The sequence below is a fragment of the Podarcis melisellensis genome, assembly GCF_964234715.1.
Source record: "Podarcis melisellensis genome assembly, chromosome: 11".
NCBI lineage: Eukaryota > Metazoa > Chordata > Lepidosauria > Squamata > Lacertidae > Podarcis > Podarcis melisellensis.
In genome coordinates, this window is record NC_138543.1 from 34,602,961 (window position 1) to 34,615,856 (window position 12,896).

The following is a 12,896-nucleotide window of genomic DNA, read 5'->3' on the forward strand; positions in this document are numbered from 1 at the left end:
AAATACATCTGAAGTTGTAACAGAGCTGAATCACGTGTCCCTAATGCCATAGACAAAATATCTTAAGAGGGATTGTGAACAAACTGCATACAGTGTTATGGCTGCAAAAAATAGCCTACACCAGACAATGGAGACATGCTGCAATTTACATAAATGTAAATTCCCTTGAGACCTTTGTGGTATAGTAGGAGTAATAAATAAAGGAATAAAAATGATTATCTTATACTCACTTACCCAAGGAGTATTTTTCTTATAAATATTATTTAAAGTGTTTCTGGTTATGAGTAAAATTCACTCAAGGTGGCTTACACATAAATGATAAAAATACAATTTCCAATTTAAAAAAAAATACTGTGCAAAACCTTACCTCTCATTGGGGCTCAATTTTGAGTAGACATGCCTAGAACTGAATTGTTAATAACATTCTGAATGGAAAGGAACAGTAAACAAACCCATTTTATTTTCTTGAATAAAAGTTGAAGGAAGGAAGACATTTACCTATTGGGGTTATTGTTATGGTTTATTATTACAATATGCATTTTTTTTTATTGCAAACTGCCCTGTGATCTTCAGATGAAGAGCAGTACAGAAATTTAATAAATAAATAATAATTTATTCAAAATACAAAAGTTAACTCATCAACTAATGTTATTCATGTATTTAATATCAAATAACTCAGTTGCATATTTAACACAATATGCATATTAAACTCAATGTTTCAAACATTTGAAAGGGTATCATGAACAGCAGGCAACAAATTTAGCTTATTTATTTTAGCAAATACATTTATTTTATTTATAAGCTGCCCCACACATTAAAAAAAAATACAAGATGGCACATGCACATACGTACTAAATAAATACATGTACAGTGGTACCTCGGGTTAAGTACTTAATTTGTTCCGGAGGTCCGTTTTTAACCTGAAACTGTTCTTAACCTGAGACACCACTTTAGCTAATGGGGCCTCCTGCTGCTGCCGCGCCGCCGGAGCACAATTTCTGTTCTCATCCTGAAGCAAAGTTCTTAACCTGAAGCACTATTTCTGGGTTAGCGGAGTCTGTAACCTGAAGCGTATGTAACCTGAAGCGTATGTAACCCAAGGTACCACTGTACGGTAATTAAAGCAAAACTTCCAATTGCCAAACCAAAGTTACTAAGTACTATAACCATTGTCCTCTGCTGGATAACAAGTCGTCATGTATCAATGGATTGTGCTTTTAACTTGTAATTACAGATTCCTGATGCTTGCAGATTTATTGTACAAACCAAGACAGTAGTAGTATTTGCAAAACAGACTCATAAGGCTGTTTTAGTATGTATGTGTATCCTACATGGTAAATATGCAACCTTAAATATTTTAAAATGTGTGTGTGTGATATAAATGGATACAGTGGAAAATTCCCAACCAACAAAGTTCCCCACAGCACCTACTCATATAGGCAAACATGTCCCCCCCCCCATTATGAATACTTCATGCCCAACCAAGTGATTATGGATTTCAAACGCTGATGCAGCTCCAATTAAAAAATGTATTCTAAAACTAATAGGAACTGGCTCTAATGGCCAAGAAGCAAACTGCATGCCCAAGCCCTAAAAGCTTTCTACTCAATAAGGATGATGTGGTGAAATTGAATCTGGCATAGGGATGTACAAATCAATCAATTTTGGTTTCTTTCAGTTTCTCATTTTTGTAGCCTTAAGTTCTTTTCTCCACATTTCCGCATCAGTTTGCAAAACAAAATGTCAAATGTCCTCATTGAAATTCATTCGCATTTAAGTGTGAATTTTTCTTAATATGCATGTTTGTGCACAATTTTTCCCAATACACACAGTTTTGCAATTCATTTTTGTACATTACTAACACCAATATATGCCTTTTTATGTACACTTTACCCTAGTATGAGCATTATCGCACACATAAATTGGAGAACAACACTGCAAAATTAAGAGAAATGTGAATTTCAAAAGAAGGCTTTTTTGATCGCATATTGTTTTAAAAAGCGCAAATGAGGTAGGTTCACCTTTAACTGAATCAAATTTTATCCCCTGCCCCAAACCTGAGGTAATATTGAGGATCATGAGCTTAGCACTGAGGGCCGAACTAGACATATGCTTGATGCAGAACATAAACTGCATGTACTTTGGCCTTTAGATTTGAGTACAGTAAGGGGAAATGCTAGTGAAGCCTCCTTGCTTAGACCTAGAAAATGAAGGTGTCCCTTGCTCTAATTAAATTCCACGTTCGGTTGCAATAGTTTCTTCCAACCCAGTACAAGACAGAGAATTGATAGCAATGGACGCAGAGCTTCTGTTAATGCCCAGAAATGGTAACATGAACTGGGACACTTTGCCACAGTGACATATTTAGTAGGGGGGAAGCATATGTCCTTCAGGCTACAGAAGATAAAAAAAAACACTGCTTACTTCTTTTCTTGGCAATCCTCTGACTTTTCCTCACTTGCTCAACTTTAGTATTTGTATCTGTAGTCAAGAAGTGGCATAATACAGTTCCCATCTGTGAACAGTCATCTTCCTTATCTTTAGTGTCAGATCTGCTGACAAACAAAACATTTTAAATTACCAAATGCATTTCTCTATACTCTGCATGATGTCCATATATATTTTAAAACATTATTCTTGAAAAGGATAAGGAAAACTGTATATTTAGTCTCACTCAAACTTCACATGGAAACTTTTTTTTTAACCTCCTCAGGATATACTTATTTATTATTTCCATTTCCATAACACATTATATAAAATATCTCAAAGTGGTAAAAATGTTATATTTAATATAAGCTTTCCCATTAACCACTGTAAAAAATTTATATAATAATGAAAACCATTAGCTTACTCTCTTGTTTGAGCCTCAAAACTGTGTATATTCTGATGCATCCCTTCTAGAAACTGACAACTGGGAGTAGGATCAGTACCATTTAGAGTAAGTTCCTTCCTTTTTTGTGCTGAATTCTTTAATGTACATGAAGCAACCTGCATAGTTTGTTCACATGAACTGCTATCCTTTAAAATGTAATCTCCTTTTTCAGCTGGTCTATCACAAGAGGAAATATTCTGGTGGTCTGAATGGACTAATTTATGCATATTCTGACTAAAGCCAATCTGTGAAATAACAATTATAAAAGAGGTCAAAATTATTAGTAGAACAGTAAAACATATTGGTACATCTTAGGGCTGCCATATATCCAAGATTTCCAGGACATATCTGGGTTTCATCCGTCAGAAATAGTGTCAGGGTGGAATTTTTGTAAATCAGAAAAATGTCCAGGAAAACCCAGGTGCTTTACACTGAAATATGGCAATCCTGGGTACAGCTACATGTATTTAAACTTCTGTTTTAAAAGTATGAACAATGAAATCACTGTCAAATTTAGAGAACTTCCAGGACAAGCAACATAGGTTTAGTCAAATTCTAATGAGACAGCCTTTTACCATAACCCCTATATTTTTCTGACAAAGGTTAGATGTCATTTCCTTCACAAGAAAAGAGATAACTGAGCTATACAATGTATGTGAAGAATGGTGCTTTTTCTAGTTACACAATCCTGTGTTTCTTCCTTGAGCTGGATGGGGCTTTTTTGGGGGGGGGAGAATATCACATTGCATTTCCTTCACATACCCAATTACTTTAGAAGGTGAAATATTTTATAGAAAGAATCTTCTACTTCTCTGTATGCATATAGCTTCAGTGCAGATGATTATTTAATGCAAAAAACAGATGTTATGAACAATAACTTTTAAAACTGTGAAGGTGTAGCAATTTTCAGTTATTTTTTTATTCACATAACTATTTAACGTGCATAAGAATGATACTATTATCTATAAGGGGTTTCTAGCACTGTGACTACATCTGCAAGATTTGACAACAGCTTTCCTGTTGAATCTTCTGAAGGTAAGAATCTCTTAGGCATTAATGTTGATTGCAGTTAATGTGGTTACCCCATAATGTAGCTGCCAGGGGGTCAAAAGGCACACTCTCAATGCTACTTTCTGGATTCAGTCCTGAAGGTAAGTTTGGAATGACTGTAATACAGTGCCCCCAATTCCCATTTCCTGGAGCTGGACCAGGACGATTTCATGGTTGATGGTATCATATGTCAATGAGAGATGAAGTCGTACTCCCCTTGTCCCACTCTCTGCAAAGGTAATCCATACTGGTGACGAAGGGTGGACAGGAACAAAGCTGGTAGCCAGTGAAAAATCTTTTAAAACAGGTCCAACATAGCTCTGACTATTAACTCCACTTAGAAGGTGAGCCACTGCATTTTACTGTTTCTGAGTTATCTTCTAGTATGACCGAATGGTGCTATGGCACCTTAGAACTACAGATGCAGTTGAGCTACAGTCACTTAAAAGAGCATGCTAATGAAACAGAAATGGGGAACCTGTACCCCTCCAGAGGTTGATGGATTCCAACATCCATTAGTCCCAGCTAGCATGGGCAGTGGTTAGCAATGATCAGAGTCAAACAACATCTAAAGGGCCTGCCTTAGATGCAAGCACTCCTCCTATGGCATAAGCCTAGCAGTTCTGGCTGTTAAAATTAATTATCAATTATTACTAACTGGATATGTTGTGAAACGCTGCATCCTCCTCCTAACCAGTGTTTGCTGATATATCCTACTGAATGTCATGCCACCAACCTTGTCCAATTCAAGCAACATAAATCAACAAGTTAAGCTTGTTTTAGAACTCTTTAACAGAACTATGCAATGAAAATTAGCACAAACCAGTTATCAGACTTCGCATTTGTAAATGATGTAAGTTCCAGAAATCTGAGTGCTCTGCTGCTACTTATCTTCCTCATTCCCTGAAGCAACCAAGGGGAGAAAATCTCTGATGCTTCTTTCCTTGTTGATACCTATAGTCTGCGTAATTGCTGTTCCACTGAGTGTAACCATGTAAGAAGAGCTCTGCTGGATCTGAACAAAGGCCCATCTAGCCCAGCATCCTGCTCTCAGAGTGGCCTATGGAAATCCCACAACCAGGACCTGGATGCAACAGCACTCTCTCCACTTGTGATTCCCAGCAACAGCTCTTCAGGGGGATAGTGTCTATGACAGAGGGGGCAAAACACAGCTATCATGCGCAGTAGTCACTGATAGTCTTACCCTCCTTAAAAATTGTCTAATCCACACAAGTGGGAGCAAGTTTCATAGTTCAACTATGTGCGGTGTGAAAAAGTAGTTTCATCTGTCTGTTCTGGGGCTGTGTATATACACACCCTATGAAACACACAAGGGTTATTTTTTTTCACAGTGTACACAGCAGTTTGCAATTGTACAAACAAGGGATGCTGTGGGTTAAACCACAGAGCCTAGGACTTGCCGATCAGAAGGTCGGCGGTTCGAATCCAAGCGACGGGGTGAGCTTCTGTTGCTCGGTCCCAGCTCCTGCCAACCTAGCAGTTTGAAAGCATGTCAAAGTGCAAGTAGATAAATGGGTACCGCTCCAGCGGGAAGGTAAACGGCATTTCCGAGCGCTGCTCTAGTTCACCAGAAGCATGACCTGGAAGCTGTATGCCAGCTTCCTCGGCCAGTAAAGCGAGATGAGCGCCGCAACCCCAGAGTCGGTCACGACTGGATCTAATGGTCAGGGGTCCATTTACCTTTTATCACACAATAAAATCATTTAACGCAGAAGCCATGCTGACTATATACACAAGGGGGCATGTTTTCAAACCAATGAGCAATGGCGTTCTCTATTCCTATTCCCTCAATTACTGTTTCAGTAGACCCTTAAAAATATTTTTACACTCTTTCAAAAGAGAGGGGTTGGAAATTGGTGTTTTGATATAAAGACAGCTCCCCATTTACACAGGGGTTGTGTTCCGAGGCACTACACGTTTAAGTGAAATTGCGTGAACACCATTGAAAAAGCCAGCAAACACCCTCCAAACCACCTTGCTCAAACTCCAACTCGCCACAGTTTGCACAAGGGCTTATGGGATTGCATTTGCAAAGGCTCATCAGATTGTTACACTGTTTTTATGCCTTTTTGTGCAACAGGAATGGTCACATATGCCTTGAATGCATGTAAATGGGAAGTTGTCGGTACTGATATACAGAGGAAATGTAATCAATCTATGGATTTGTTTAGTGACGATGCACAACCTACATTTCTTCATACACACATACATACCAGAAACAAACATGCAAAGGCAAATTATCAAGAAAGACGAAATGTCCTGGTCACCAAAGAACCTTCAGTTGCACTTGAGGTGGGTGGGGACTTCCTTGTAGTAGCTTCTGGGGAGGAAATGGGTCTGAAGGGCGCTTCATTTGGTAAGAGGGACTACAATGTCTTTGTTTTAAATGCAAAAAGTCCCAGGTTCAATATCTAGCATTTCCAAGTAGAGTTGGAAGACCCTCAGTCTGAAACACTGGAGCAATGCTGCCGATCAGTGTAGACAATACTGAGCTATATGGACCAATGGTATAAGCCATCCGCAGATACCCGCTGCCTTGTGGGGCATCTTAGGGAAATAAAAGGCTAAGGAGTAAACCCTAGACAAATTTGGAATGAAGTAAAATGGTTGAACCGTGTCTTGCATGCCACCTTCCTGCAACTCTGGCCGCCAAGCTGGTGCTAAATGTTCTGGTTACCAGTCTTCAACCACAGCAGGTGCTGTGATTCTCCAGCAGTTTGACCTCACCCCTAGAGGCACACTGTTGTCTCTCAATAGAGACGGATGCTAAGAAAAGATCTTCAGATGAATGGCAATATATAAATTTAATAAATAATAATTAAAAATAATAGTGGAAGGCAGCTGCTCTTCTGCTTCCTTCCTGCAGCTCCATGTACTGTACAAGTGCGGACCATGTCATATGAAGCTGCAGTGAGAGAGGGAATCACCTGAAAACCAGAGGACTATTGTGTCAGCAAAGCTCTCACTTAAATAACATTCTTCCATCTGATTTGGGATTATTCTTCCTTCCCACTGCAGCCCCATACCCCATTGCTGTTCACTGTTCAGGAGCATGCACACACACACACACACATATGCACACACCAGGGAGAGGGTTGTCAGGGGTACAGTGGATTGCAGAGGGAGAAACAGAAAGAGAAGGCTGGTTGAGCAAACTGTAAACTTATAATAAGAGGGCTTTACAATGCAGGTATCACTGTTGTACAAGACAGCAGGGAAGAAGCAAGGTTGCTTATCCTAACAATGGCAGTATGCAACTTTAATGAGAGGCAAGGTAATAAAAACATACACCACTTACCTAGGAATATTATACACAAACAACAGGCTTATTTGGGGTATAAGATGGTTTTGTGAATATAAACAGCAAGTTAACATTTCAATAAACATTAATGTGAATATAAATTGTAAACCAACATTTCAACTTTAAAGTATACATACTTGTTCCTCTGAAGGATATGGCAATGTGGTCACCATTAAAGCTTCTGTTTCTTCAAGGTGTTTTATATGAAGCTGAGATTTTACATTTATATCTGTGATTTGTGTGCAATCACCATCTGTTTGGTCTGGTGTCGGTTGTTTGTCTGCGATGATGAACCAATTTCTCTTGCCTTCTGGCTGACAGACAGATGCTGCTGCAGATTCTGACAAGGAGTTCAGTGCTGTGAGAAGCTCTACAGGCAGGGCATTGCTCTCCTTATTTACAGACTTAGCCATAGAAATAGCACCATCCTGATTTTCCAATATGTCAAGCATTTTGAGGGTCTCAGAATCATCAAGTGGTTCCATCAAATCTTCAAATTCCACAGCCATTGTTTCATCTACGCTTATACTTGATTGCACTGTTTCAAGAAATGGATGGTTTTCTGTCATATCTTCCTTACTGACAATTTGAAAAACCTCTGACATCTCTGTATCTTGTGGAATTGAATCCTCTATTGCATCCATACCAGAAAGAAGGCTTATTTCTGGAGACACTTCAACATTTAAAGTCTCTGGAAGCTAATGATAAAAACATATGCTAATTTAACACTCAAAAGCACACATTTGCAAAGCTTTCTTCAAAGAAAATGCTGCTTCCTCTTCATAGCTCTTTTTAAAATAGCTTTTTTAAATAGCTGTTTTTTTACCTTCCCCAGTTCTATTATATTTCTTTTAATCTGAGACAAAAGTGCACAATTTTCTAGACTGCATATTTACATAATAGTTTTAAGATACTTAAAGAAAAAGGGTTTACCCTGCTACACTTTGCTAAAAACTTTAATGGTTTCTTATGATCCCTCAGTCTGCTTCCAGGGAGCTTACAGCCAACTTTTACTCGTTATTAGTCTTTTACATTTAAATGTTTTTCTCAGTATCATTCATTCATTGTTATATTTTTTCTTATGACATGAAGGCATTTGATGCAGTTGTACTGCTGAAGCTATGTATATTCTCTGGCCTTTAGATGGCTTTGTGGGTTGATTTGTATTGCTTAAAAATTGGTTTTATTTTAATTTTCTCTGTCTTGTATTTTCTATTTTTCATAATGTTGAAAACTCCCCAGAGGAGTGAGTTAATGGGTAAGTATAAAGGCAAAAAATAAATTGATTGATAAAAATATTTCTATATGCCCAATTACATAAAATATCAAAGTGCTCCACAGCATAAAGTACCACAACACAATACCAAATAATAAATTTAAAGCCTGGTCCTGTTATTAGCCTGGGAACCCACCCAGAAAACATATATAACCCACTGTAAAAAAAAGCTGAAGAAAAACTGTTTTCTTTAGTACAATTGGAGGTCTACTACTAGAGCATCAGCACAGGCAATATGGCGGGCTCCAATAATCTTCTTGCTTTCTCCAATGTGCTGCTGATATTATGACAAGTCAAGCAGCAGAGAGGGGGCTGAATGGAGTGAAATCTGCTGGCATAATGCTAGCAAGACACAGGAAATCAAATAAGTGGACATGGGAACTGTGGTTGGATAGGATGACAGGGAATGATCAAAATGATATGGATGTCAAGGGAATCAAAACCCTTTCTATGGAGAAACTTGGAGTACATGGTTACTAGGGATGCCACCTTCCTGTTCACTATGCTATGGAGGTCTTCACTTGGGAGGGTGGCATGTTGTCTTTGTGGCTACCCTGTTATCTTTTGTGTGTATCCTGGATAGAGTGAAATCACAAAATTGTTTAGCTATTGCCATGCACTGATTGGTGTCTTCTGTGTATGAGAAAATGATGGGGTGTCACAAGCACACAAAGTTTAAAAAAAATTCTCTCTCTTCCATGGTCCCAACAAAAATAGTTACTCTTGAAATGCAAATGGCAGCTTCAAAGAAGCTATTTTGGTCAGGACCACGGCAGGGAGAAGAAAAAGTTAAACTTCCCTCCCCCAAGGTTCCAAGACTGCTAGTTACATAAGAAAAATTGTGTGTGTTAATTTCATTCATGCAATTAATATCACATCTAGTTCAGTGCTCATAATAGGACCAATGGAGCTACTGCAGGAAAATTACAAAAGTGCATTTTCAATACTCAGCATACTCTGTTGGCAAGTCTGACCTGTTACATTCTTTCACAATCTTGTATGGTGTAATAATTTGTATCACAATAACTTCTGCACTGTATCATTATACACATCCTATGGGCATGCTGGTTAATTTGCATAAAAACAGCAAGCTCAAGCTCAAGCTCAGACTGAATGTTTGAAATGACATCTTTGTTAAGATTACAGTTATTTATTTGTTTGTTTGTTTGTTTGTTTATGTAATAAATATCTGGAGAAAACATGTTCATAGGCTTTCACGGGGGAAGGGGGAATTCCATGAGGCATAAATTAATTGAAAAACAGAGATTATATAGTTACAATTGGGGGGGAGGGGGACACTAACAGACCTACATTTCTGTCTGTTTCCAGAAATCCAGCCACTTCAGAATCTAAACCTAAAACAACAGCAAATAAGTGAATTTTAAACTTTATTTTCAAGGCATATCACTTTGAACATCCTTTAAAACGTAGTATGGTCTTTGAGGGGAAACAGTAAATACCAAATTTATCCATCCTGGAACTGAAGGAAAAAGAGCTTCTGACCACCTATGAGGACCTCCCTTCACAATAAAGCTTCTATTGACTTTATACCTAGTGTGTCATCTAAAATTAATCTGTAACTTAACAAGCAGAACTTGTATCCAGAAGCTTCCCCTTGCACCAGTGGGAGCATCCCTTGAAATACAAATAGCAGCTTCAGAGAGGTAACTGTCATCAGGACTATGGACTCTCTATGGCCCCAAGACTGCTCAAGCTTGCCTGTGGCTGCTATTTACATAACCAAAAAAATGTGTCTAGTTTGCCCTTTACAGGCACAATTTATGTGCCTCTACATTTCCCCCTCTATGACTAATAGCACCTTCTGGGGGGAGGGTGATTTGGATCTGACCACTGACAACAGGGGCAAAGGGTTAGACTTCCCCACAAGGACTGATCCCCAAGCAAACTGGGACTTTCATTTCTTAAGAAAGAAAAAGGCGTGGAGAGTGTCAATCATGGAATTTCTATGTAACATCTAATTTGGACCTGATGGATGGCTTTTCTATTTTGAAAGGGATAACAACAGGAACCTTTCACAAGTTCGCTAATGTCACTGCCATACCTTTAATGTGTGGTTGATATATTGTGTTTATTATATTTCTACTATTGTTGCTATTTTCTACATTGTGATTTTAATAGAAGTAATCAGTCTTGTGCAAAATATGTGTACTAAAAAGGCAGTGTGTACATTTTTATATAGCTATATGAAATAAGATCTTCCTGCAGCCAAAGATGATTGAATCTCATTAAGTCTCGAAGTACTTTGCGCAATCCATTCTAAAACTTACAAATTGCAGACTTTCCCATTTTATTCACCAACATTCTTTTGTATGTTATTTTGCTTAACATCTAACCTTGAATGAAAGTAATTATGAACTTGAAAGTATGTTCTCTTTGTCCTAAGGCAGCTACAGCACTATTTAGATGTTTGGCTCATGGCGCTCTCCCAATGTCCCCATATGCACCTGTTCCACTTCACAACTTCCCATGTTCGGCATGAAAGTCTGAAGGGGGAATGTTACGAGTGAGTGTGCTTACAATTCTTCTCTTGATTAGGAGCTCTGCATTATCAAGGGTCCTGATTGCAGGGAAGTTTGTAAGCACATTCACCCAAATGCACTTAGAATCCTCCTTCAAATGGTGCTAAATGGTGGGCCTGAAATGGATGTATATATTGGGGGTGGGTTGTGTATGTAACCCCTCCCTCGTTTAAGCCCTATTTAACCTGAATAGGGCTTATGGGAACAGGTACCTCCAGGTGATCTATATATGAGTCTTCTGCTCTGGCAATTTAGTTCAAATCCAGAATTATGGGATGCAATATGAGGGCAGGGTGGGAGGGAGGAAGAAATCATTTCACAATGGATTTAGGTAACCTTCCTCTTAATGGACTGCACTGCCTTGTGAAGTTCTAGGTGACCACACTAATAGGCATTAGGTAAAACCACTGCGCAGAAAGTAACAGTGGGAGGCCAATTACAAACTCCTTTCTGAGACTGAAACTCCAAAGGCCATTTAGTTCCTTACTGTGCTGTATATAGATACATCTGTTTGATATTTTCTGCAATAACTATTTTCTGTGTAATAACTATACTTAAACAAGTTACTCTCCATTACATAAACATGCAGATAAAAAGCTTGTATCATCCATGTACAGTAGCAGCTGGTGAATGATCAAGTTGGCAAATACCTGTAACACTGATGGGACAGTTTATCATAGCTCTAGAAAGGAAAAAAACAGATAACATTAATTAACTTTGCATGTTTGGGTGATTTAGGCTTGATTGTAATCTCTGTTTTACTCAGATCCTTCACACTTATTTGTAGGTGATATAATGATGAATGTATGGAAACAATTTGTTGCACACAAATGCATGAAATCATCAGAATTTCTAAAGTGCTTAAAAGGCACTATTTCTAAAACAAAACATACGTATGTTATCTAAAACTTTAAAAGTTGAAATCAGGGAGACTAAGGCTACAGTTGTAATCACATTTATTTGGTAGTAAGTCCCAATGAGTATAGTAAGCCTTACTACCAAGCAAACATGCACAGTATTGGGCTGTAAAAAAATAATCAGTTCTAACTTTTTTCCATCCAATTCTGCACTTGGTGGTGCGTGACAGGTGGCTGATATAATGACACATGTAAATTACCAGTATGGCTTTAGAAAAATGATGTTTTTTTCTTACTCAAATAAAAAAACTAAAGCCTCAAATCTATCATCTTTTTATTGCTGATAACAAAACATTGCTCTGGCAGGGTCCGAGAGCCCTCCTTTGCCATCTCTCTGACTACAGTCCTGAAGCTTGGGATGTTCAGTGAAAGATGTAGATTGTCCAGTGCTTTTTTTCCTAGAAAAAAGGTGCTAGTACTCAGCCTACAAGGAAGGGCTCTCAGACCCTGCCAGAGCATTGCACCTCCCTTCCCAGGCTTTGAGAAGGGGTGTGTGAGGGATCCTGCAGCCCTCCTGCCTCCTTCCCAAAACTGGGCAAGCTTTAGGAAGGAGGTGGGAGGGCTCTCAGACCCTGCCAGAACATAATGCCTCCTTCCCTAAGCCAGGCAGAAGCTTCCTGGGCTTTGGGGGAAAGGTGCAAGGCTCTGAGGGGGGTGGAGGTGCTGGTACTGCATATCAGTGCACACCACAAGACAAAAAGCACTGAGTTTGTCCGTATATTTTTCTGAGTATCTGAGAAACAGGTTAGCATGGTGAATTTCCTTCTGAATAAAATGTGTGTGATTAGGAATACAGAGGAAGAATACAGAAACAGTTAAAAAATAACAACCCACAAAGGGCACATGCTCAAGGCAAAACTGAAGGCAAAGTTGCAATCAAAAAGCCATCTAGCACGGAGATAGCTGTTAGAATTCCTGC

The 12,896-nt window shown here is 38.7% G+C and overlaps 1 protein-coding gene across 10 annotated transcripts in view; it reads right to left on the reverse strand.

Moving 5' to 3' along the window:
• The window catches only part of ANKRD31 (ankyrin repeat domain 31), a 47,326-nt gene that overhangs the window by 26,639 nt on the left and 7,791 nt on the right, over positions 1–12,896 (reverse strand). For 6 of the 10 annotated variants that reach the window (XR_014172654.1, XM_081929329.1, XM_081929328.1 and 3 more), the window contains exons 2-6: positions 11,711–11,742; positions 9,832–9,875; positions 7,382–7,942; positions 2,852–3,117; positions 2,425–2,555 (exon numbers count right to left, since the gene is read on the reverse strand). Coding sequence is in view for 9 of the 10 variants with exons in the window: in XM_081929329.1 (XP_081785455.1) it covers positions 2,425–2,555; positions 2,852–3,117; positions 7,382–7,942; positions 9,832–9,875; positions 11,711–11,742 (1,034 nt within the window). In the remaining variant the exon portion in view is untranslated. Of the gene's footprint in view, positions 1–2,424; positions 2,556–2,851; positions 3,118–4,745; positions 4,812–7,381; positions 7,943–9,831; positions 9,876–11,710; positions 11,743–12,896 lie in introns of those variants that run through there. The other 4 variants (XM_081929324.1, XM_081929330.1, XM_081929327.1 and 1 more) reach the window with 4 other exon arrangements.